This window comes from Saccopteryx bilineata, chromosome 3 (assembly GCF_036850765.1).
Source record: "Saccopteryx bilineata isolate mSacBil1 chromosome 3, mSacBil1_pri_phased_curated, whole genome shotgun sequence".
Taxonomy (NCBI): domain Eukaryota; kingdom Metazoa; phylum Chordata; class Mammalia; order Chiroptera; family Emballonuridae; genus Saccopteryx; species Saccopteryx bilineata.
This window is the reverse complement of record NC_089492.1, coordinates 281,403,532-281,428,653: the sequence shown is the minus strand read 5'-3', so window position 1 is coordinate 281,428,653 and position 25,122 is coordinate 281,403,532. Positions and strand designations below refer to the sequence as shown.

Sequence of the window (25,122 nt, the reverse complement as noted above, 5' to 3'; positions counted from 1 at the left end):
ACCCAGTGGTCCCCAGAGCTGCTGCCTAGTACGTTGTTTCCTCAGCCCACTGGTCAGGACAGCTCAGGGTGGGTCAGGCGTTTCTGAAAGACAGGCCCCGGTTGCCTTTTGTCCTCTGCCTACCCCCCACCCCCACCCCCTCAGCACTGGCCCTCGTCCTACAACCTGCCCTGGAGCAGCCCCAGCCCCCTTAAACAGCATCTCCAGGAGGCACCAGGGTCAGAGCCCTGGAGGTTCAAATCCCCACTCAGCCGCTCGATGGCTGGGTGGCTTTGCGCTGCCTGTGAGCCTCTCTGAGCCCCAGTTTCCCCATGGATAAGGTGAAAATAATAGTATCTGCCTCGAAGCATCCTGAGGAAGAGTGAGGCCGATTGTGGAAAGCATGAAATACACGCATCGTGTTCGCTGCTGCTCCCTCACCCTGTCCCGTGGGGATGTTTCCAGTGTGGTGAGGCTGGAGGGGCAGAGACGGGGTGCGCAGGACCTTGGACTCCTAGGCTGGTCTGGATTGCCAGGCTGGAGTCTCGTCAACAGCAGGCAGCAATAAAGATCACACTTGGGTCCCCTTTATGGGACTGACATTTGTGGGACACAAGCCCAGCAGAGCATTGGTCACAACAGGAGTCCTAAGCAGCCTCCATTCCAGCTCCTTAATTTTACAGATGGGGAGACTGAGGGGCGGGACTTGCCCAGGTCACACCCTGAGATGCAGGCGGCCTCCTGACTCTGTCCAGTGCCCTCCACCCAGAAGGTGGATTAAGATCGGTTGAGGCCCCGGGCGCAGAAGAAAATATTGGGCCCCTTAAAAAGAAGAGAGACAGGGAAAATAAAAATACATGATAGCCATATTTTTAAATAAATAAAAGATATTATGTACTATTAATGTTAAAATTGCACATATGAAACCAAACTTGTTATCATTAGAAAAAAAGTATAAAGTTGGGGTTTTGGGGGGCCCTTCAGAAGTTGGGGCTCAGGGCACACCATTAAATCTGCCTTTGTCTCTACCCACCTCCCTGCTTTCTCTCCTTTCCTTCCAGGTCTCTGTTTCCTTGGGGTCCAACTCCTTCCCTGGGCAGTGATTTTCCACTCTGGAGTCCTCTGGGGGGTGAATCCATGCAGATCAAGTTCCTCCTCCCTCCTTGTTATCCAAGAGAAAGGAAAAAAAAAAATCTTAATTTTCTTTCTAAACTTCCCTAAAGGTAGTCACTGAGCAAACACTGCTTTGGAAAAACAAATCCTGAAGTGGAGGACATTTCAGCTCTTGTTACTGCATTTCCTCCAGGGTCCCTGCCCGAGTTTGGATATGGTCTTGGGCTTTGCCTGGCTGCCCACCTGGCCTCCAGAGAAGCCCCTGATGGGACAGTTAGGGTAACCGCCCAGGTCCTGGAAGACCTGCAGCCTCAAGGGGCCTCATTCTGATCAGGGTTCTTGGAGGACAGGGGGCAGGGTCAGTCCTAAGCCCCACTTCCCCGCTGGTGGCAGGAGCCTGGTGGGTAAAGTGAGGGCTGGGGGCTGGGTCTTCGAGAGCCTGGGAGCTCAGCCTTTGAGCCACAGAGCTGGCTTCAAGTCTTGCTCTGATGCTCACTACCTGTGCGTTACTGAGCAAGTGACTTCCTGTCCTGAGCCTCATTTTCTTTTTTATATTTCTTATTTTTTAATTTTTCTATTGAATTTTGAGGGGTTGGGGCAGAGAGAGAGAATGAGAGAGAGAGAGAGAGAGAGAGAGACAGAGAGAGAAAGAAGCGTCAACTCTTTGTTCTGCTTTGTTGTGTACCCATTGATTGGTTCTCATCCTATGTGCCTTGACCAGGGATCGAGCCGGTGACCCCAGGGACCTTGGTGCTCTGGGATGATGCTCTATTCATTGCCTTTCTTTCTTTCTTTCTCTCTCTCTCTCTCTCTCTCTCTCTCTCCCTCCCTCCCTCTCCCCTCCCTTCCTTCCTTCCTTCCTTCCTTCCTTCCTTCCTTCCTTCCTTCCTTCCTTCCTTCCTTCCTTCCTTCCTTCCTTCCATTTGTGTGAGAGAGACAGACAGACAGGGAGAAAGATGAGAAGCATCAACTCGTAGTTGTGGCACTTGAGTTGTTCATTGATTTCTTCTCATATGTGCCTTGACCGGGGTGCTACAGCGAAGCCAGTGACCCCGTGCTCAAGCCACGACCTTGGGCTCCAAGCCAGAGACTTTGGCCTCAAGCCAGTGACCATGGGATCTTGTCAGTAATCCCACACTCAAGCCAGCAACCTCATGCTCAAGCCGCTGAGCCTGTGCTCAAGTCGGTGGGGGTTTTGAACGTGGGACCTCAGCATCCCAGGTCAATGCTCTATCCACTGCACCACCACTGGTTAGGCGCCGAGCCTTACTTTCTTTCTTTTTTTTTTTTTTTGTATTTTTCTGAAGCTGGAAACGGGGAGAGACAGTCAGACAGACTCCCGCATGTGCCCGACCGGGATCCACCCGGCACGCCCACCAGGGGCTACGCTCTGCCCACCAGGGGGCGATGCTCTGCCCCTCTGGGGCGTCGCTCTTTTGCGACCAGAGCCACTCTAGCGCCTGGGGCAGAGGCCAAGGAGCCATCCCCAGTGCCCGGGCCATCATTTTTGCTCCAATGGAGCCTTGGCTGCGGGAGGGGAAGAGAGAGACAGAGAGGAAGGAGGGGGTGGGGGTGGAGAAGCAAATGGGCGCTTCTCCTATGTGCCCTGGCCGGGAACCGAACCTGGGTCCCCCGCACGCCAGGCCGACGCTCTACCGCTGAGCCAACTGGCCAGGGCCCGAGCCTTACTTTCTTAATTAGTAAAATGAGGATGATAAATCTAGTTGCTTGCGGGGCTCTGTGAGGTGTACGTCAGTTAACATGTATCCAGTGCTTTGTCTGGCTGTAATGTACTGGCTGCTCCAGACGTATTTACTATTGTTATTCTGGGTCCTGGTTTAGATCTGGTTTTAGAGGGAGCTGATGGGCTCTGTCCCCTGGGAGTCAGATAGACCTGGGTTGGATCCAGCGCTCACTGAGTAGCTGCCCCGGCGGTTATAAGGACCATTGAGGCTGACTAGCAGTCCAGGTCAGAGGTGTTGGGTCTGTCTCTCACTGAGGCCCATGGACTTCCTGGTCCCTTTGCCTGCTTGGCTGGGTTGCTCAGAGGAGGAAGCTAGGCTGCTATGGGGTAAACAGCTCAGCTGCTCAGCTGCTGGCATTGCTGGTGTGTGTTATGCTGAGGCCTGTGGGGTAAGTGTTAGAGTTGGGCTGCCCTGTTCAACAGTCCCACAGGGTGAGGACGACTGGGATCCCGTCAGCCCTGCTGCTGGGTAAAAGCAGCCTTCAAAGTGCTCAGCTAACTGGTAGCACTCTGTCTTTCCTTGACAGGACACATATGTTGTCAGATGATGATGATGATGAAGATGATGTCAGATGATGATGATGATAATGGTGATGATGATGATGATAGTAATAATAAAATAGCAGCAAATGATAATAGTTGTAATAATGATCCTGTTTACTATGTACCAGGCATTGAGCTAACCTATTGTCTCTAGGAAGTGGACACTGTCATTCCCCATGGCACAGGTGGAGAAACTGAGGCTCAGGGAAGTTAGGCGGCCAGGGTTACACATAGATAGTGTGTGTTCATTCAGAGCGGAGACTGGAACTGGGGCCTCTCCGCCTGGAGGCCTGGGGTCTGACCACTGTGCCACCCTCTGGGGCTGCATTGGAGCCTCAAGTCCCTGCCCAGAGCCTCAGACTGTGGCTCACGGTGGGGGGTGCGCTGGCTCCGTATGAATGATCCGATTGTGTGTGTGTTTATTGGAGGAAGAACTGTGCCTGTGAGGAGTGCTCCATAGCTTTTGGGAAAGTGGTTTCTGAGCAGTTGGGGTGTTTCGAGGACCCCGACTGGGGAGCCAAGCAGGGCGGCCTCAGCACTGCCTGCATGTGATTCTGAGGGGGCCCTCTCTTGACATGGGAGCAGAGTAAAAGCAGCCCCTGCCCCTCTGGCCTGCACTGAGGTCTTGTGATGGCAGTGGGGGTGAGGAAGTGTCCCCCTCCTGCAGGCCAGCCCCGTGGGGACCACTTGCTGTTGTATTCTCATCCTCACGGCTCCACATGGTGCCGGGCGCAGGGCGCGTGCTGACGACATCCCCGTTGAATGAACGATGGGTGTGCCGATGGGTAGAAGGATGAGTGCGTGGGGTCTGAAAGGAGACTTTTGGTGCCTCTGTGAAACTGCATAGAACACAAACAGCGTGGAGATGGAATCTCTGCACCTGGGCTCTCTGACTCTGGCCACTGGCAGGGGCCAGGACAGAGGCCAGCAGGAAGGAGGGCTCGGAGTGGTTGAGTGGCCTGAGTGGTCAGAGCGCCCTGATCCCACTGATGCTGATGGTGGTGTCGGCTGTCTGCGCTTCCTGCACATCGTCTCATCTCCTGGGCACTGCAGCCCTGGAGACAGGGACTGCTGAACTTCCATTTTGCAGATTCGGAGCTGAGGCTTAGAGAGTTGACGTAGTTTGCCCAAGATCTCATAGGGCGAGTGAATGGCAGGGCCGGAGCTCGGCCTGTCTGACCCCACAGCCATCCCCTGGAGTGGGCAGGGTTGGCCTTTCCTGGTGGACTCTGCAGCCTGTGCACGACCAGCCCGAGCTCTCGCCGGGGAAGCCATGGCTAAAAGAGCTGCCCTGGGCCCCAGCAGCCACTGGCTTCCTGTGTTTTCCCAGACGCAGGCCCCACCTCCCACCCCTCACTCAGTGCACTGGCCGTGGACTCCGGCCCCCTGGGGAGTGATTTGCTTTTCCTGCCCAGTTCGCTGCCATCCCAGAGGGGCCCCTGCAGTCTCAGCGTTTCCTGTTGGGTCAGGCCTTTGGCTCCTGGCCCGGCTGCAGGGACTCGCAGTGACTCCCTGGAAGTTCCAGTCCTGCCCCTTCCTGGGCTTATCCAGACAAGATGGACTGTGCCGCCCACTGGCCAGCATCTCTCACCTGGATCTGGACCCTGAGGGCAGCAGCTGGGCAGCTGGATTCCTGGAAGGGCCACAGAGTCCATCCTCCCTGGACGTATCAGGTGCTGATAGGGTCAGGCCAGGAGGAGGCTGGGCTCGGGGAAGCAGCCTTTGGACAGAATGGGAGAAGAGGCTGGACGGCCTGCCTACAGCCCGGCCGTGGTCTTGGGGCTTCTGAGGCCTGTGGGCGGGGTGGGTGGAGAGCCGCTGGACAAGGCTGGGTAGCCCGTTGCGCCTAGAGGACAGTCTCGCTGGGGAGGTCAGGCGTGGAGCCATCACCCAAGATTTTCCAGATTCCTGCGGACCCAACCTGGAGTTGTTTGGAGCCCAGGGCTTGGCCTTAAACTTGCTGTTTTCTAAAATCCCAAGTATTTGCAGCCTTTGTGTCCTGTCCTTCAAGGTCTACGTGGGACCTGAGGCCTGGCAGGGACCAGCTCCCCCGGTGGAGTCCCTCATGGGAGAGTTATGGGGCCCCCTGTGCCATTGAAGACCCTCTCTGGTCCCTTGCCAGTCCCAGAATTGGAAAAGCTGTATTCTTGTTCTTTCCTATTTCCCACTCTGGTTAAATGGATTTCCACCTCAGAGCTATGGCCTTTCAATCACTGACCCTTTGAGAACCCAGTATAAGAGCTGCACTCTCTCTCTCCTGATCATTGGTGACATTGAGGACCCTTTCAGGAATCTTGTGAGCTCCATCCCTAGATCCCTGTAGCAATAGGACCCTGCCTTCTTCAGCTTTTATCCCCAGCACCCGGCACAAGGAGGCTGCAATAGTGTTAGTTTGCACATGCACGTACTTTGCAGTTTATGTAACCTTCCCACACACATGTCGTTTTGATTCTCACAGCTATGATGGGCAGAGTACTGCTCCCCTTCCCCAAAGATGTCTGTGTTCTAATATCCGGAGCCTGTGAAATATTACCTTATATGGCAAAGGGACTTTCCAGATGTGATAACGTTAAGGGTCTTGAGATGGGGAGGTTTTTCTGGGTTATTCCGGTCCACCCAATGGAATTGCAAGGGTCCTTATAATAGGGAGGCCTATAAGAGGGTAGAGTCACAGAGAGACGGAAAGATGCCTTGCTGTTGGCTTTGAAGATGGAGGAGGGGGCCACAAGCCAAGGATTGCAGGCTGCCTCCAGGGGCTGGCAAAAGACAAGGGAATAGATTCTCCCCTCGAGCCCCCAGAAGGAGCCCAGACCTGCCAATATCTGACTTTTAGTGCAGTGAAACCCATCTTGGACATCCCTTCACCTTCACAACTGTAAGATAACACATCTCTGTTATTTAAGTCACTAAACTGATGGTAACAGGGATTAAGTCACTAAGCTGGTGGAAAGAGGGGCTTTTTATGGGGCCCACTGTGCAGACCCCGAGGGGTGCAGTCGCTGGTTCAGGGGGCTGGGTTGGCAGGTGCTACCATTTGGGCTCAAAGCCCTAGGTCAGGGTGTCTGTCGGCTCTGCCTCTGCAGGTCGCCCTGCCCCCCAGGGCGGGGCTGGGGCTGCCCTGGGCCAGTATTCTGCTGGCTGGCTGGTGTCCTCCCAGCCCGACTTCCATCCCCTATCCTCTTGTTGTGCACATCTTTACTGAGCACCTGTGATGTCGCAGGCACTGCAGCGACCCAGGCAAACAGTCCTTGCCCTTGCGGGGTGGGGGGACGGCTGACATTCTGTGCAGGGTTGTTTTCATGCGCCCGGGTGTGTGTATTTGCTCTAGAGCCAGATAATAATGGCCTGCATGTAATCAGCACTTAGCTGTACCCAGTTCTAAGGGCTTTATCTGCCTTATCTCATTAATCCTCTCACAGGCTCTCATAGGCGTGCCCTATCTTAATCCCCATTTTACATATTCGAGAACAGGTGCTGAGAGGACCTGTCACCAGTTTAAGGTCACAGAGCTGAGATGAGGCAGAACCCAGTCAGCTTCCAAACCAGTATTTAACCCTCTGCCCTGCCACCTCCCACACAGACCTGGTTTAGACCCCACCCGCCCTTGGTAGCAGCTCTGTGGCATTTGCTCTTTGGAAAGTGGAACAGTAGACCCACCTGACGGGAGGATTAAGTGAGAGGTCAGGATAGATGCTCTTTATCCATCGTCTCCAAAGGGTGCAGGTCTCTCTGGGGTAGACTCCAGGGCACACGGGACCCATGCTGGCCAATGCATTGCTTACCATTACATTAGATATGTTTTCTTTCTGTCTCTCTCTTTTTCTTTCCTAGTAATAGTTATACATGCTTATTGTAGAAAAGTTGGGAAGTACAGAAAATGATAGACTAAGAGCACACTGACTCTACCACTGTGTGTTTCTGCCCAGCTGCTTTGCTGTGCACATATGTAAGTATACACACATTTATTTATAGAACTGTGGTTTTTATTACACATACTGTTTCATGGCTCACTTTGACCTAATTACATAGTGTGAGCATTTTCCCATGGGAGCCTCTGTTCTTCTTCAAAACCCCACGTGGTTCTTGGTCAGTGATGGCTGGGGGTGCCATGACCGCCAAGCGCAGGGCCCTCGAAATGTTGGGGAGGAAGATGTGCGCATGTCAGAGCAGAAGGCCAGGGTTGGGGGCTGGGTCGGCCGTGCTGCGTTGTGGCCAGGCTTCTGTGTTGAGACGGTTCCCCCGGAGACCTTGGTACTTGCTCTCTCTCTCTCTCGGGGACTGTGTTACGGAGACTGTGTGAGGGGGTCTCTTCCAGGTTTGTTCCTGGTGCTCCTCACTGCTCCTACTTATTCAGTAAGCGGGTGTGTGACTGTGTGTGGGGTGGCACAGGACAAGCAGACCGGGTCCTGGAACCCTGAGGGATGGCCAGGCTGCAGCGTGAGGAGGTTGAAGGCATACAGGGACCCAGTAACTAGAGGAGGGTGGGCGGCAGGATGAGGACAGACGTAGCACACCAGGAGGATTCGTCATGTCCTAGAACCTGTGCTAAGTATTTTATACACCTTCTTTATTTACTCCTTAGCAGAACCCTGAGAGAGAGGTATTGTTGCCCCATTTCACAGATGTGGAAACTGAGGCACAGAGAGGTGCTAAGGGCTTTGCCTGCACTATCTCATTTCATCCTCACAGTAGGGAGTGGAATTGACTATTCATTCTGTTCTACAGCGGCTTCTGGACATGGACCTTCAGTGACTGTCCCTGTGCGCAGAGCCAAGTGGCAGAGCTGTGGTTCTGTCTGGGGCTGTGTTCTCACACTCCGAGCCCATGAGCCCTGGTTCTCTGCACATGACCCAGCGGGAGCTTTAAAGACACCAATGCCAGGGCCCCTCTGGACCAGCGGGTCAGAATCGCTGGGGCAGGGGCTCTGGATATCCGCGATGGGCAGCTGTTTGGAATCATCCCAGCGAGTGATCTTTAAGGTCCGTCTGGCTTTAACATGTTCTAGGAACGAGAAAGTGGCCAGATCTGAAAAGAAATCTGGCAGCAGGCACAATTTGGGCTTAACGTGTTTGTTTTTCTTTTGTGTCTCTTGGATTTAGGGATGGTAAAAATGGTGGGGAATTTTCTTTGGGGGGCGGTGATGCTCTGAGTAGCGCTGTCCTGGGCAAGCCCTGCTGTCACAGCCCGTGTGGGCTGCAGATTGGATTTTGCTCAAGGCCTTATTAAGGCAAGGGTTATTCTGGTCCTTTCTATTCACCAGAGGTGGAATTCTTTCCCCCTTATTAGTCATACGTTGTCCTGGAAAAGGCCCCCTGGGAACGCCCTGTGTGTGGCGGGGAGGCCTCGCTAGGAATCCTTAGAGTGCTCTGGGTTTGGGGGTCTTCTCCTTGACCACTCGTACTCTGTAGGATCTGGGGAGGGATCCTGTGGAATCTGTTGTCATTGAGATTCGCTGAGAACCTGGAGGCTGTACCTGCAGCAGCCAGTGCAGGGGCCCCGCCATTCTCTACAGTGGGGTCATTACAATAGGCCAGGGAGGACATCGGTCATCACTGAGCATCCACTGTGGGCCAGGGCTGATGGAACGGGGCGACCAGGACAGAGTGGTCCTTGCTGTCCCAGGGCACTCACTCCCCTCTTGCCCCTGACTTGTTCCCGGAGGGAGAGGCGGTGGTCACAGAAAGTGCTCGGGGCTCCGTGGGGCCTCCTGGTGTATTTGACCGAAGTCCGATCCCCGAACACTGTCGCTGAGCGCCTGGGAGAGCTCCTTTTGTCTGTCTCCTTCCTGCCTCTTCTTCTTTGTCGAGCTTCTCATGCTCAGTTCCTCTCCCCGGACTGGCTCCTTTCCTTTGTATCCGGTGGCAGTGGCCTCACCTTGTAAGATTGCTGTCACCTTAGTCGCTGGCCTTTCTCTCCCGTGCAAGCTGAGAGGTGTTAGAAGTACAGGAAGCTCAGATAAGTGTGAGTTAATTGGCCTCTTATTGCTTTTTATGACTCTTTTATTACCTGAGGAGTCCCCAGAAGGTGTGTTTGCTCGCAGGGAGAATTAGACTTCCCAGCCAGGCAGCAGCGGGGAGAGGCTGTCCCCTGGGTGGGTGCAGGGTAGGTCAGCGGCCCTGGCAGAAAGGGGCAAGGAGGGAGGAGGCAGCTTAGCCTCATTTCTTGCCTCGCCCTCTTCTTCCCTCACTTGGGAGGCCCTTTCCTCCGCATCTGCCTGGGGAACCCAAGTCTGGGGGCAGCAAGCTTGTATCAGAGCAAGGCTTTGCAGGCAAACTTTAGCTCCGTTGCTTACTGGCCAGGTGACTTGGGGCTAGTTACTTGCCTCTTCTGACCCTCAGTTTCCTCATCTGTGAAATGGTCGTCATAAGACATGCACTTGTTGCCTGACCAGGCGGTGGCACAGTGGATAGAGTGTTGGACTGGGAAGCAGAGGACCCAGGTTCGAGACCCCGAGGTCGCTAGCTTGAGCGCGGGCTCATCTGGTTTGAGCAAAAAGCCCACCAGCTTGAACCCAGCAAGGTCGCTGGCTCCAGCAAGGGGTTACTCGATCTGCTGAAGGACCACGGTCAAGGCACATATGAGAAAGCAATCAATGAAGAACTAAGGTGTTGCAACGCGCAATGAAAAAGTAACGATTGATGCTTCTCATCTCTCTCTGTTCCTGTCTGTCTGTCCCTGTCTATCCCTCTCTCCCTCTCTCTCTCTAAAAAAAAAAAAAAAAAAAAGACATGCACTTGTCCTCAAGCATTTAACATACTCTAGGCACAGAGTCAATATCGGCAAAGTATAGGGCAGGGATGGGTCAGGGTACCTGGCAAGCCCAGGAAGACCTGTCCGCCCATGGGGCTGCCAGTCTCTGCTTGCCTCAGCCATGGAGGCAGTGGGGGTGGACATGAAGGTGACTTCTCAATGCCGGGTGACCCTCCCCCTCCCAGCCCAGGAAGCCAGGACCAGCACCTGGGCTGGCTGCTCAGTGGAAATGAGCCCGGACTAGCTTCTCCAATAAGTGCTAGGTGGCTTAGATCTGCCTTGCCTTGTATGGTGGCCAAAAGCCACATGTGGCTATTTCAAATTAAATTAATTAAAGTGAAAAATTAAGTTTGTGTTTTGGTAATGTGCTCATATCTGTAGCCCCATCTGGCTTTTAGTACGTCATAAATATTTCCACATCCCTTCTAGAGCCGCCTGACCTCATCCCCCCCGTTCCCTGATGCCTCCTTTGGAGTTTACCCAGGGTCTGCTCAGGGGCTCTCTGGCTGAGCTGCCCTGCAGCATAGGAGCTGGGTGTCACGATGTGTGTCCAGTATTTTTGTCGTAGTATCTTTGCCAGTGACGTTTTTGCCACAAAACCAATGGACTATAAGGTAATTTTGCCATAAAAGAGCTAACTTTTTTTTTTTTTTTTGCCATAAAAGAGCTAAAAGATAAAATCATGGCAAATAAAAGAGGGACATTAAAAAATGAACAACAGAATTAAAAGGGCGACTGGCCCCTACGAAATATTTGACTATATTTAAAGCATGTGTAGATTTATAGCGATCCTGTGCAAGTAACTGATTTTACTTGGCGGACTGTGCCTAAGCGCTTCGTCCTGGGGGAAACGCGGCTTCGTCCTGTGCCCTCAAAGAGGGTGACCCTCGACGTTCCTTTCTCCCTCCTCTCGATGTGGTGTGTTTCAAAATAAGCAACCAACTCCTGGGCCAATCGCCCTCATCTGGGAGAAATGCTAAACTATTTTAAGACCAGACCTTTTTAACTATGTTCTCCCCTAGTTTGTCAAGGCAGACATGAAGCCAGACAAACAGCTTAAATACATTTTAACTTGGCCAAAGGCGGTGGACTTATCCATGGAGAGATGTAACCAAACAGACAACACAAAAACAGCAACAAAACAAACAAACTTATTTTTATCTTTTTTTTTTTTTTTTTTTTTTTTTTTTAATGGCAGCATGACCTTACGACCAATTAGTTATGTGGTTGAAAATGTTCGTGGGCAAATGTCTACCACAAAAATACCTAGAACCATTACGATTTCTTTCGGACAAAGACTGGACTTGTATTTCTGACTCTATGCTGAGCACTATTTCTTTCCTTTCTTGTGAAAAACAAAATAAAACCAAAAGACGATGGCCAAATAGTTTAGTGAGGTTCGGTGACCTCATGTCACCACGCATCTGTGATGTCAAGTGAGTATTTAAATGCAAGTCCCCTACTTCCCAGAGATCTGGTTGAAAGGTGCCTACCTCACATGCCCTCTTCTGAAATGTAAGGTGTAAATCTAGGCAAAGCAGAGCAAGCTGCTCCTCATAGGTGTGTCCTAATGGCCACCAATTGTCACGGTGAGTGGGTCAGAGCAAACTTCCACCCAGACTCGGCCAAGCCCTCGCGTCGACTCCGGCTGGAACGCTCTGGTTCTGTCGGAGCGTTTCAGAGCGGATGGATCTGGCACCTGCAAGATGCCTCTTATTGGAGCAGGTCATGGCTCACAGAAGCAGCTGGTAGAGACGTGGGCTCTGGCCGCTCCCTTCATCCCAGCACCCCCCCCCCCCACTGGTGCGAACCAGCTCTGTCTCCCCTCTTGGCATTTACTTCCTGTCGGGGGAAAGCCTTCCCCCAGGACTGTGTCCCTCATCCCAGGGTGGGTGACACTGCTGACTTTCTGGCAGTGAAATTTGAGCTGAGACTAGCTTTTCCGATAGGTGGCTTAGACCTGTGGTGCCACAGAGTGGCCACTAGCCACCATGTCGCTATTGAAAATAAAATTAAGTTCCCTCGTCACATTAGTTCCACTAGCCACATTCCAAGTGCTCAGTAGCCACCTGAGACATAAGATAGCACAGAGATAGAATGTTTCTTTTCTTTTTTTTTTTTTTTAAACAGAGACAGAGAGAGAGAGTCAGAGAGAGGGATAGATAGGGACAGACAGACAGGAACAGAGAGAGATGAGAAGCATCAATCATCAGTTTTTTTGTTGCAACACCTTAGTTGTTCATTGACTGCTTTCTCATACGTGCTGTGACCATGGGGCTACAGCAGACCGAGTAACCCCTTGCTCAAGCCAGCGACCTTGAGTCCAAGCTGGTGAGCTTTTTGCTCAAACCAGATGAGCCCGCGCTCAAGCTGGTGACCTCAGGGTCTCGAACCTGGGCCCTCCGCATCCCAGTCCGACGCTCTCTCCACTGCGCCACCGCCTGGTCAGGCAGACTGTTTCTTTTTCACAGCTATCCGGGCCCTGTTACCTGAGATGCAGGTATAAAAGCCCAGCTTTGGGGCCAGGCAAGTGGCCTCCACGGTCTGGCTCTGCCCCTCCTGGGCAGTGCAGTCTTGGACAGGTTCCTCAGCCTGCTGCCTGCCGAGCTGGGAGGGTGAAGGCAACGCGCCCCTCACGGGAGACTGACCTCCTCCCTCCCTTCTCCCTGTCTGTCCTGGTCTTCATCTCCCCCTCCTGTCCTCCACGAAGGGCTAAGGGCTCAGATACTGGGAAGTTAAAGTCAATTCTTGGCAACAGTGGCTGCCGTCTTGGACAGCTGGAGGCCTCTATCCTCTGGATTGGCAGATGTGGCCTTTGTTTTATAAGCCTGTTTTAAAAAACAAAACAAACAGAAAACTTTCACTGGGAACAGTTCCAGACTTACAGAAAAGTTGTCATAGTAGCACACAGAGTTCCGCATACCCCCTCACCCTGTTTTTTTGCCGTCAGTGTCTTATGTGCCCAGGGAACATGTGTCAGAACTAACAAAGCATTCACTAAACTCCAGACCTTGTTCGAATTCAGCCCATTTTTCTACTTACATCCTTTTCTTGTCCCAGCATCCCATCTGGGACCCCAGGTTGCATTTAATTGTCATTTAGCTGGCTCTGTGATAGTATTAATCTTCTCTTGGTTTTTATGATCCTGACAGCACTGAGGAGTAATGGGCAGGTATTTTGTAAAATGTCCCCTAATCTGGGTTTGTTGGGCATTTTTCTCATGATTAGACTGGGGTTAAGGGCTTGGGTAAGAAAGCTGCAGAGGTAGGTGCCCTCCTCATATCACATCATGTCAGGGGCACAGGAAGTTTGAGTGACATCATTGGAGATGGTCACATGGTCACTTGGTTCAGGTGGGGTCTGCTGTTTCCCTGCTGTTTCTCTTTGTTTGTCTGCTCCTGGGAGGCGGGTGTCTGAGTCTAGCCCGTCTTCAGGTATATGGGGGTTAAGCTCTGTCTCCCTTGCGTGGATTTGTGAACCTTTGCAAGTTTCGATTCTCCCAGGAGTCGAGTCCCCCTGGCCTTGTCTCCAGCTCCATGTGGGAGAACAACGGGGAGATGGAGGCTCCCACTGAGCCTGTGCCGGAGGGAAGATGGTACCCGTGCCTGGAGAACGCTTGGTCCTTGTCATAGGGACACACGGATCTTGATGCTCTTAAAGCAGCAAGGTGGCTATGGTGCCTTTTAAAGATGAGGAAGGGGCTTGTGCAAAGCCCCCTTAGCCTCCTGATGATGGCCTGGGGGGGCCAGTGGCTCCTGTCCTCAGGCTGGCCCTGCCCATCGCGTGCCCTGCTGTTCCAGCAAGGGGCTGCTGGAGGCTTCCAGAGGCTTCAAGGCTCTCTCCTTCTCTCCTGCCATCAGAAGCTCTGTCCCCTCCCTGTCGGCTCACTGGTCCTGTGTCTCGGCCCGCAGGGTACCGGCTGTGGTGAGCAACGGAGATGCCGTGGACACAGCTTTGTCTGGGGTCCGGCGCTCCAGCTGGAAGCGGAAGAGCTCCCGTCGAAGTAAGCTCCCCCACCCCACCCCGGGTCTTCGCCCCAGGAGGCTGGTGCCAGGTTAACCTCAGAGTCCCCTACTCTGAGCAGAGACAGCTGACGTGGGCCCATGTGAGCTGAGGGGTTGTCCTCACTGGGTGGGCTGCTATGGGCCGGGTGGCAGTTCTGAGGTGCACTGGCTGGCCACTGTCCATGCTTGACAGTCACCCTCATTTGCCCCAAGAGCCATGGTCCAGGAGTGGACACCCATTTCAGCTGTTCATAAGTTCCCCAACCACTTCTGAAGCAGGTGGTGGGTGCACCCCATGACCGGGACGAGCCCCCCCCCTCCAGCAGAGCCTGACACACAGGCAGGCAGCTCAGGAAGTGGGCAGGTGCCGCAGCGGCCCTGGGCGGGGAGACGACTCACCGCGTCCTGACCGCGGAGAGCCAGGGACCAGGGGTCAGGGAAGGAGTGTCCCCGCAGAGGGGCAGCTTGTGCAGGAGCCTCAGGTGGAGGGGACACCTGGCACCTGGGAGCAGTAAGCCTCCATGTGACAGATGGTCTCATCGAAGGGGCGATGGGGCAGGGGGGGTGTGCAAAGTGAGGCTGCCATCTCCCCAGCTCCTCCTGGGCCTCAGGGGCCATAGATTTTCGAGGCAACTGGGAGCAACTGGGAGCCAGGAGAGGCCAGTGATGCAGCCACATCTGCATTTCAGTTCAGTCACTGTGGGGTTTGGGTGTAGCTGCAGAGACATGAGACACAGGCAGCGGGTGGCTGGAGCCCAGTAAGGAGGCTGTGGGGGGGGGGGATGAGGGTCTGGTGCTAGGAACCTGTTCAGGGGTGGGCAGGTCTGAAGCCATGTGGGAGGCAGTCTGTGAGGGAAGGTGGAGGGGATTGAGGCTCCACCAGGACTCTGCGGCCCCAGGACAACCGGAAACATCACAGTTAGGATGGTGGGGACTTAAGAGTTCTGTGTCTTCCTGGGGGCTCTGGGGCTAGGACAGGCTCCCATCTGGGGTGGGGACTGGCTTTGGAAACTCTTGCTCTCCAGGGGCCCTATGCCCCTAAAGAGGGCAGAGAGTGGGCACACAATCTTTTTTGGGGGATACCTCCTTAAATTTTGTATCTGCGGGGCTGCTGACAGGGGCAGGTTGCACGCCTGCCCTGCTTACAGACCTCCCAGTGAAATGTTCCGGAAGGGATGTGGCCTTTGGCTGAATTTTTCACCAGTTAGTACTCTTCTTACTCCCACTCTCCATACCCACCCCCCTCCCACTCTTTCCACTACTCCCTAGGGCTGGTTTGCCCTTCATGCCTCTAGGTGGGAGGTGGCTCCTTCTGGGGGAGTGCTGGGGGCCTGGGAGACTGCAGGTGCTCCCGGCCGGCCCCAGGTGCAGGGTCTGCTGCATGCCCTCTGCAGGTGCCGGGCAGCCAGATGGGCCCACCTGTGGGTGGCAGGGAGGCCCGTGGGGTCTGCCCTGGTCACTGGGAGAGTGCCTTGGAAGGGCTGGGGGGTGGGGAGGAGGAGCAGAACCAGGCCCTCTGAGAGCCAGCTGAGTGGGCAGGGGCTCCCCAGGGCCCGGTGCGTGATGCAGGGAGGGAGCTGCCAGCCAGGGCAGCCCTGATGTCAGTCTGGCAGCCGCCTCCGCCTGGGCCACCACAGCCTCATTCGCTCTTCCTTCTCCTTGTTCGCTCCCAGTCGACCGGTTCACTTTCCCCGCCCTGGAAGAAGATGTGATTTACGACGACGTCCCGTGTGAGAACCTGGATGCCCATCAATCCGGTAGGGCCTCTTCCGCGCTCCCTTGCTTCACTCCAGCTGCGGTGCGAGGGGCGGGGACCGGGGAGGGTCTTCTCCGTCCATTTCCTTCACCCAGCCCATTGCCCCTCCTTTCTGCGTTTAAAAATTGCTGCTGTCATCCGGGGAGAAGCAGCCATCCAGGAAGAGTCAGCAGCCGGCTGAGGGTGGGGCCAGGCTGGGGCGGGGAGGGCTTAGGGCCAGGGGCGGGGCGCACTCTGGCGGAGGGACCCCGGGCGAGTCATTTCAGCTCTCTCCAAGCCTCCTAATCGTCTGGGCTCCCCAGGCCGGCAGGGAAAGTTAAGGCTGAATGGTGAAGCAGAGGACTGCCAGAAAGCCTGTGCCCCACTTTGGGTTGAGGGAGGCCCTCGGTGGGCCTGGAAGGCAGGGAGATTGTGGCCACAGAGGGGGACCAGGGCGGAGGGGGGCGAGTCCTGCTGGAGCTGGGCCCGACTACTCACCCAGCAGGGAGGAGCATTTATTTTCAATCCATCTTTGAATAATTAGGCCAGCAACTCATGTTTGTCTCCTGTACTCCGCTTTGAAATTTTAATTTGGGGCATATTGTGTCCTCATTCTACAAAGAAATTGCAGAGGCAGGGTTGGGATTTGAACCCGAGTCATTCTGACTCTGAGTCCAGTGCTCTGTTCCCTACCCTGGGAGGACTTAGGCATCATCTTATGACAGATGAAGCACATTTGTCCCCACTGTTCAGTCAGCCTCAGGAGGTTGGCAGGGCCGGGCCTATGGCTCCAGTTGACAGTGCATCAGAGAGGTTAAGCCACTAACTCCAGATCGCACAGCCAGAATTTTATGGACATCTGCCTGACTCTGCTTTTTCTGCTACACAATTCTGCCTGCTTTCAGGGGCTCCCCCTGTTGGGGAAACATAGCCCCTGCTTTTGAGGAGCTCCTAGTCTGACAAGGATGGTCTTTACCATCCTTGGTCTATGCACAGACCAATGGGGGAGACACACAGACATGACAAGACCCGAGGGCCCCCAGAGATACACTCCTGACTCCTGTCCCAGCAACAGGGACAAATGGGCTCAGGACAGGTGCATCCCTTTGCAAGCCCAGGAGGTGCCTAACATCTCTGCTTGCAGCTCATTGATTCCAGCAGAGGTGGGGGGAGGGCGCATTGTGTAGGGAGGCAGTGGGGTCTAGTAGGACAGTCCCAACCCAGGAGATCTGAGTGGCCTAAGGCTGTTATTTAACCTCCTTGGGCTGTTCTGCCACCTGAATCAAATCAAGCAGGTAATTATGTGGTCTCTAGTCTGCCCTGAGCACTATGGTGTCCCCAGGGTACAGGGAAATCGCAGGTTCCTGCCATCCCGAAGTTTACCCTGAGGGGGTTCAGGCAGGTGTTAGACAACCTGCATTTGTATCCCAGCTCTGAGCTTGCAGATTGAGAACCACCCACCCCAAGACCCCCACCTGCAGGGCTGTGAAAACACTGAGTGAGGCAAGACTGGCCCACCCTCAGTTGGACCGCTGCACAGGGACACTCATGGATCCGTGTGGACTGACGTGGGTTCAGCGGGCACTAGGAAAGGAGGTTGTCAGCTGAGGTGCCGGACACACACGCCAATGGACACTCACAGCCCTGGGTGTAAATCTCGGCTCTACCATTGATTAGGGCGCAGGGATCTGTGCCTGTGAGCCTTGGTTTCTTCATAGAAAATCAGAATGTCATCCTGACCTGACAGGACTGTGGGGAGGGTCACACCAGAAAACTAATGCTTAAATTCTCTGGGACTCAGTCAATGCATCTGTAAAATTGGGGCAATAGAGCCACATCCTTGGGTTGTTGTGAAGATGAGCAGGTGGTAAAATAAATAAATAAATAAAATTCTGGTAAGTGTTTTGGGAAGGGGGCCGTGATCTTGAGCACTAGTGGAGCCTGAGGCAGTGAAAGGCGGGGACCCCAGGCAGTGGAAGGCGGGGACCAGGACTGCTGTGAGGCTCCCCAAAGACTGAGGATTTGGCACAGGCTCAGGAATCTGGTAACACTGTGTCCGCTGGATAGAGTATTTCTAAATGAGCCTAGGGTGGTCATCAGGAGGGCGGGGCTTTGGTAGAAAGCAGTGCGGTTAATGAATGGAGCCCAGCCTAGGAGTCTGTGGCTCCCTCCCCGTTTACTGCCTGACCTTGGGCATCTCACATTTCTTCTCTGGGTCCCCGTTTTCTAATCTAATAGAAGGAGTGATAATTTGCACTCTGCTGATCCCGCAGGGCAGCTTGGGAGAATCCACCAAGAGACGTGGCATGTAAATAGATGGGGGTGCGTGTGTGTGTGTGTGTGTGTGTGTGTACACGCACGCGCGCATGTGTGCTGGTGGCTCTTGGAAGCAAGGAGAGGGAGATATTTGCCATGCACCGTGGTTCTTCCTCAGGGGCAGCCCCAAGAATCGGTGGGACCTCCACTACCATAATGGGACAATCAACCCAGCCTTGTAAAGGTCACAGCCTAGTCACCAGCTGCTCCACTCCCTGGAAACATTAGTCACTATTATTTTTTTGCTTAAAAATAACCTCATGCTCCCTCCTGAACCTGAGACCCCAGTTTCCAGCTAAGGCTCAGGGTTCTGTTTTGTGCTTTGGCCGACACTCCTCCGGAACCCCCGCCCCAGCTCTCCCCTGAGGTATAGATGGGGGCTCCAGGTCAGTGCGGTGATGCCGAGCCCACCTAGAGCCCCCACGAGTGAGGACCAGCTGCTCTTTGCCAGAGCTTCACGCACATGTTTCACTTCCCCCACGTTTCAGCTTATTATCACCCCCATTTTGTAGACAGGTCTCCGAAAGCCAAAGTGCCCCATTCTCCAGGCCATGTGCTTTCTGAGTAGATTTTTTTTTTTTTTGACAGAGATAGAAAAACAGAGAGAGGGACAGATAGGGACAGACAGACAGGCAGTAATTCTTCGTGGCAGCACCTTATTTGTTCAATGATTGCTTTCTCATATGTACCTTGACCGGGGGGCTACAGCAAACTGAGTGACCCTCAAGCCAGGAACTTGGGCTTAAGCTGGAGACCTTGAGCTTCAAGCCAGCGACCTTTGGGCTCAAGCCAGCGACCATGGGGTCATGTCTATGATCCCATGCTTAAGCCTGTGACCTCGTGTTCAAGCTGGTGAGCCCACGCTCAAACCTTGGGATCTCAAACCTGGGTCCTCTGTGTCCCAGTCCAGCACTCTATCCACTGTGCCACGGCCTGGTCAGGCTCTGAGCAACCTTTGGGCTCAAGCCAGCGACCATGGGGTCATGTCTATGATCCCATGCTCAAGCCTGTGACCCCGTGTTCAAGCTGGTGAGCCCACGCTCAAACCTTGGGGTTTTGAACCTGGGTCTTCTGTGTCCCAGTCCGGCGCTCTATCCACTGTGCCACGGCCTGGTCAGGCTCTGAGCAGATTTTTTAAAACTCTTCCCATTGCCGTATTTTTTCAGTGTTGACAACAGCATTTTCATCTGCATTTTTTTGAAGCCTGGCCTCACTTGTGCGAGGTTTGCAGTTCAGCTCTGCAGGTAACAGGTCCGGAAGTGAAGCCCCGAAGGGTGAAGGTGACACGCCTGAGATCTCCCCGTGGTGCAGCTGGGGCTGGGCTGGGACCTCAGTCTGGATGCAGCATGGCACACCCGGTTTGACGGAGACACCCCCCCTCCAAGATTGCTCAGGCCCGGGTGGCACTTGTCTGTCTAGGCTAGTGGACTCTCAGGTCTTTGTCCCCAAGCTTTTGGTTCCTGGCATTTCATGTGGGGCCTTGGAAGCAAAGGGACTGCTCCTGGACACTGGACCAGGTGCGCCCCCTACTGACCATCCTGGACCCATGTGGGAGACTCAGGTTTGGGGTAAGGGATCCTGACACGTTTAATGCCCGACCGACCATCCCTGTTTTACCCCCAGGATGCTGAGGCCAGAGCTGAGGGCCTGAGTCAGAACTTGGTCCTAAATCTTCTCTTTTCCACTTAAAAATGCCGAGGAGGCCCAGGACAGGCACTCGGACCCCAGAAACTAATGCTGACAACGAGAGGAAATACTCAAGCCTGTTGTGTGCCTGGCACATTTCTGGGCTTTTGTACATGTTCTCGCGTCCCCCTCACTCTACCGGGTGGATGTGGTGTTGTCATCACCTCTGTTTTATGGACAGGGAAGCGGAGGTGGGGCTCGGGGGCCAAAAGCACATGCACCCCTACCCACCCCGCACCTGTCCTCCGCTCACCAGCCCTGTCCCTTGGCCAGCAGGGGCTGAGAGGAACCTGCTGTACGAGGATGTGCACCGGGACGGGGCGCCCAGGGAGGCGGACGACCTAGGCTGGAGCTCCAGCGAGTTTGAGAGCTACAGCGAGGACTCAGGGGAGGAGGCCAAGCCAGAGGCAGAGCCCGCCAAGCACCGAGTGTCCTTCCAGCCCAAGGTGAGGAGGCGGGGGACATCTCTCACACCGGCCAGGGCACCGAGACCCCCTCAGGGAGGGGGATAATGTGGGCCCGAGACTCGCTTCTAAATGGGGATTCCCAGGAATGTCTGAGAGAGGAAGTGGCCCAAGTGCCCTGAGACAGGAGAGGACCGGCCGGCCGGCGTTGCTGTCTGGCTGTGGAGAGCCCTAACCCTGGGAGGGCGTGGTTCCTACCGGGCACGGTGCTCGCCCAGCTCCATGTCTCTGGCAGATCCCGGCATTGATCATGAGGCTCGCGGGCTCAGATCTGGCTTCAGAATCCTTTTCAACATAGAGCTCCGGGCAGCCGAGCCAGCTGATCAGGGTTGGCGCTTGGATCAAATCAGTTTGATCGTCCTGCCTGCGTTGTTCTGTGGCCTCAGACTAATCTGAAACCTGCACAGCCCTCTGCCTGGGGAGGCGAACAAGCCGGGGGGGGGGGCTGCTGTGGCTAAGACAGAGCTGCCGGAAGGCTTCCTTCCCCGCCCTTTCAAAGTGCCACCCGTGCATTGGTTTCTTCTGATGTTTCTGCCCGGAACAGGGTTCATTCTGCTGGTTTCGGGAAGGGAGCCACAGCGGCTGAGAGGAGGACGGATTGTCTGTTTTCTCCTTTCCTGTGACGGCCTCCCTTTCCCCATTTATTCTATAGAAGCCTCCAGAAGGCAGAGTCTCTCCAGGCTGAGGTTAGGGGTTTAGTGGGAGCAGCGTCTTCCAGGCGGGCCCTGACTGACCCGTGGAGACTGAGTCAGTCTCCTCTCAGGCTCTTTTTGAAAAGACACTAACCAGGCAGGTGAGCTCAGCCTGCTGGCCAGTCCTGCCTGAAGGTGGGGCAGGAGCAAGACCGGGGTCCCAGACCCGAGCTGGGGACTTTGGAGGCCTTCAAGTCTTTCCTGGTGCCTCCGGCCCCTTTCTAAGTTTGGGGACCCCTCTGAGAGAAGAGTGCTGGTCAAAGCAGCACCCGCATTTAAGAGTCTTCACACAGACCTTCCTCAGATCAAGAAGGGCTCCCCAAATCCTCGGGAAGACTGGGAGCTGAGCAGGTTTCTCCTGAACCCTGGTCTTCTGGTGGCCGCGCCTCCGTGGGCTGGGCCACAGAAAATGGCCTTGATGTCTTGCTAGCAAAAAAGTTAAGCATCTGTGACACTACTGTGTTCCCAGTCAATACCTTAGGGCAGGGGTCCTCAAACTTTTTACACAGGGGGCCAGTTCACTGTCCCTCAGAATGTTGGAGGGCCGGACTATAAAAAAACTATGAACAAATCCCTGTGCTCACTGCACATATCTTATTTTAAAGTAAAAAAAACAAAACGGGAACAAATACAATATTTAAAATAAAGAACAAGTGAATTTAAATCAACAAACTGACCAGTATTTCAATGGGAACTATGGGCCTGCTTTTGGCTAATGAGATGGTCAATGTGCTCCTCTCACTGACCACCAGTAAAAGAGGTGCCCCTTCTGGAAGTGCAGCGGGGGCCGGATAAATGGCCTCAGGGGGCCGCATGTGGCCCGCGGGCCGTAGTTTGGGGACCCCTGCCTTAGGGGGTGTGGGCTGGGGTACACGGAAACAGGAAGAGCCAACTGGGCTTGGGAAACTTTTGTGGCCTAGTAGGAGACACTGGCTATAAAATAATTGGTGAAAGCTTGACCTGTGGTGGTGCAGTGGATAAAGCATCGACCTGGAAATGCTGAGGTTGCCAGTTCGAAACCCTGGGCTTGCCTGGTCAAGGCACATATGGGAGTTGATGCTTCCAGCTCCTCCCCCTTCTCTCTCTCTGTCTCTCCCTCTCCTCTCTAAAATGAATAAAAAAAAAAAAAATTTAAAATTTAAAATAATTGGTGAAAAATCAAGACAAAATGCCTTTCTGTAAACTTGAGCTCTTGCACCTGTGGTTGCCGGCCTGACATGGGTGGGATGTGGGGGATGGGTCAGGGGAGGCTTTGAAGAGAGGCGAGCTGAGGGCTGAGGTGCAGGAGCCAGAGGAGATGGAGGGGGTCTTAGGCTGAAGGAACGGCCTGGAGAAAGCCCAGGAATGGGCCGCTCCTGCTGCTGACCTCAGAAGGAGCAGCGTGCACTGCTTTAGGGGAGAAAGGAGACTTTAGTTCTGAAGCTACCATGTGCCCCGGGCAGCCTGTGTACAGGAGGGCAGGATGGGTACGTCTCAGCCCTGCTTTGGGTCACAGGAGCAAGTGGGCCCGATGCCTGGGCAGCCCTTGTCTCAGCCTCTGGCTGTCCCTCCTGGTCCCCTATAGCCATCTTCCCAGCCCCTGCCTTCTTGCTGGGGACTGGGAGGGCACCACAGGCACCTCTCTGAGGGCGGGAGGCATGAAGACACTGAACTCGGGCTCCGGCGATGGCCCTCAGGCTTGCACTGACATCAGGATCATGTGGTAGCTGCTTGAAATCACAGATTCGAGGGCCTCACTCCCTCAGAGACTCTGGTTCAGAGATTGGGTGTGGCAGGGCAATCTGCCTTTTAACCAGTACTCTGCCCCCAGGGGCACTCTGAAAATGTTGGGCTGGCCCTTCCAGAGCCTGGCTCCAGGGCGGGGTCTCTGGCTGCTGCCCTGAGCTCATGTCCCTCACACCCTGAGGCTGGCTGGGGCTTCGGACTCTTCCTCAGCAGACAAATAATGTGACAGAGTTCTTGGAATTTCTAACCACGAGGACTTTTTCTCTGGCCATGGGCCAAGACCCTCCTGCTCCTTGACCCGTGGGCTCCCAGGAGGATGGAATTGTGGAGGGGCCCTTCCTCTGGTGCCCACCCTGCCCGGGAACCGCCCCCTGCTCCAAGCCATGCCTGCAGTACTTTGCCCTCCTGAGCTTCTTTTTCTTTTTTTTTTTTCATTTTTCTGAAGCTGGAAACAGGGAGAGACAGTCAGACAGACTCCCGCACGCACCCGACCGGGATCCACCCGGCACGCCCACCAGGGGCGACGCTCTGCCCACCAGGGGGCTATGCTCTGCCCATCCTGGGCGTCGCCATGTTGCGACCAGAGCCACTCTAGCGCCTGAGGCAGAGGCCACAGAGCCATCCCCAGCGCCCGGGCCATCTTTGCTCCGATGGAGCCTTGGCTGCGGGAGGGGAAGAGAGAGACAGAGAGGAAAGCGCGGCGGAGGGGTGGAGAAGCAAATGGGCGCTTCTCCTGTGTGCCCTGGCTGGGAATCGAACCCGGGTCCTCCGCACGCTAGGCCGACGCTCTACCGCTGAGCCAACCGACCAGGGCTCCTCCTGAGCTTCTTGGGGCGTGCCTGCTCCCGTGCCTGGCAGTGCAGTGGCTGCATATTTTGGGGCTGCCGCTGCTTGGCTGTGTGTTGTGTGGTTGTGGGGCACTGGTCAGCAGAGATCTGGGGAAGTGTTTTGTTCCTGTCCTCGGAGGCAGAGCGGGGCCTGGCACCCTGCCCAGCTGCAAGAGAACGAATAGAATTTCTTCTCCAGATGTCTCAAGAGGTCAGCTCTCGGTGGGTGGATTTTTAGCCAAAGAAAGTGATGGAGCGGTCTGCGGAGGGCCCTCCGTGGAAGCAGCTGACCCAGATGTAGCAGGCGCCTGGTGCTCATGTTAATAAGAACCTGCTGGTCACCACCCAATGGTCAGTGGCAGTTATTATTATTATTATTTTTCTAGTGGTGGAATGGGCTGCACTGAACTTTTCCTCTTTTTGATTGTGACCTCTTCATAATCAAAGTCACTGTGACCCAGCTGGTCAGGGGATGGGGCAGAAATGCCAGTTCTGACTTCAGCCTTGTTTACACCCCTGCTCTGATCTGGCCAGTTCTGCAGGTGACTTCTGGTCCTGGCTCATCTGATCCTTAGAGAGGTGGAGGGCACGGGACGGCCCACACGGGCTTTATGAACTGATTGTGCCCATCTTATTCACGGAGGAAACAGGACTCAGTGCGTGTTCCGAACTTCCCGGTGTTTGAGAAGTCTGAGTAACTCCCAGAAGGATCCCTGTCCTGTCACTTCTTATAGAACTATCACGTACCTTTGCCCAGTGTGGGACAGCTTACAAAGCAGTTTCACGTGTTTTTCCTAATACCCTAGAGTGGTTGATATTTTTGGCATTAAGAGTCTCCTGTTGTTCACCAGAGAACCTAAGGGACTGAAGCTCAGAGAGGTTAATGATGTGGTTAAGGTCACACAGCCAGTAGGTGGTAGAGTCACAACTTACTACCTATGACTTGAAAGAAAATACCTCATCTGTTCATCCATCCATCCATCTATCCATACATCCATCCATTCATCTGTCCGTCTGTCTGTCCATCAGTCTCATCAACTATCCATCCATCAACAGATATTGAGCACTTATTTGAATAAGATATTATGGTAATAACTTTCCTTTTTTGAGTACTTACCATACTTTGGGCTTTCCATGTATCATTCATTTAACTCTCAACAACTCTATGAAGTAGTTATTATTAGGTCAGCTTACCAGTGAGGGAGCTGCAACTCAGGTGAAGAGGCTCTCCCGGCCAGTAGGCGGGGAGTGGTGATTTGAATGCAGGCTCGCCTGTCTCCAGACCTCGTGCTCTCGATCTCTCTGCATGTCTACTTCTCTAGAAGACATGCCTGTCTTTGGTCTTCTGTGTACTTTACCAAATATCACTGTTGCTTATGCATTTCATGCATTTGAATGTCTTATCTGTTCATGTGTCCATCCATCCATCTTCCCAGATGGTATGTAAGCTGGTCACCCATCCATCCTTACATCCAGTTGTCCACCCCTCCCTGCCTCCCTCCCTCTGTTTATCCCTGCCTTCCACTAGTGGTGTGCTAGAGCCA

General features: G+C 54.3%; 1 protein-coding gene across 11 annotated transcripts in view; it reads left to right on the top strand.

Annotated features, from left to right (window-relative positions):
- The window catches only part of ARHGEF10L (Rho guanine nucleotide exchange factor 10 like), a 173,906-nt gene that overhangs the window by 65,445 nt on the left and 83,339 nt on the right, over positions 1 to 25,122 (top strand). For 7 of the 11 annotated variants that reach the window (XM_066270294.1, XM_066270296.1, XM_066270300.1 and 4 more), the window contains exons 5-7: positions 14,041 to 14,132; positions 15,807 to 15,890; positions 20,144 to 20,316. In XM_066270294.1, the coding sequence (XP_066126391.1) occupies positions 14,041 to 14,132; positions 15,807 to 15,890; positions 20,144 to 20,316 (349 nt within the window). The remainder of the gene's footprint in view (positions 1 to 14,040; positions 14,133 to 15,806; positions 15,891 to 20,143; positions 20,317 to 25,122) is intronic. The other 4 variants (XM_066270301.1, XM_066270299.1, XM_066270304.1 and 1 more) reach the window with 1 other exon arrangement.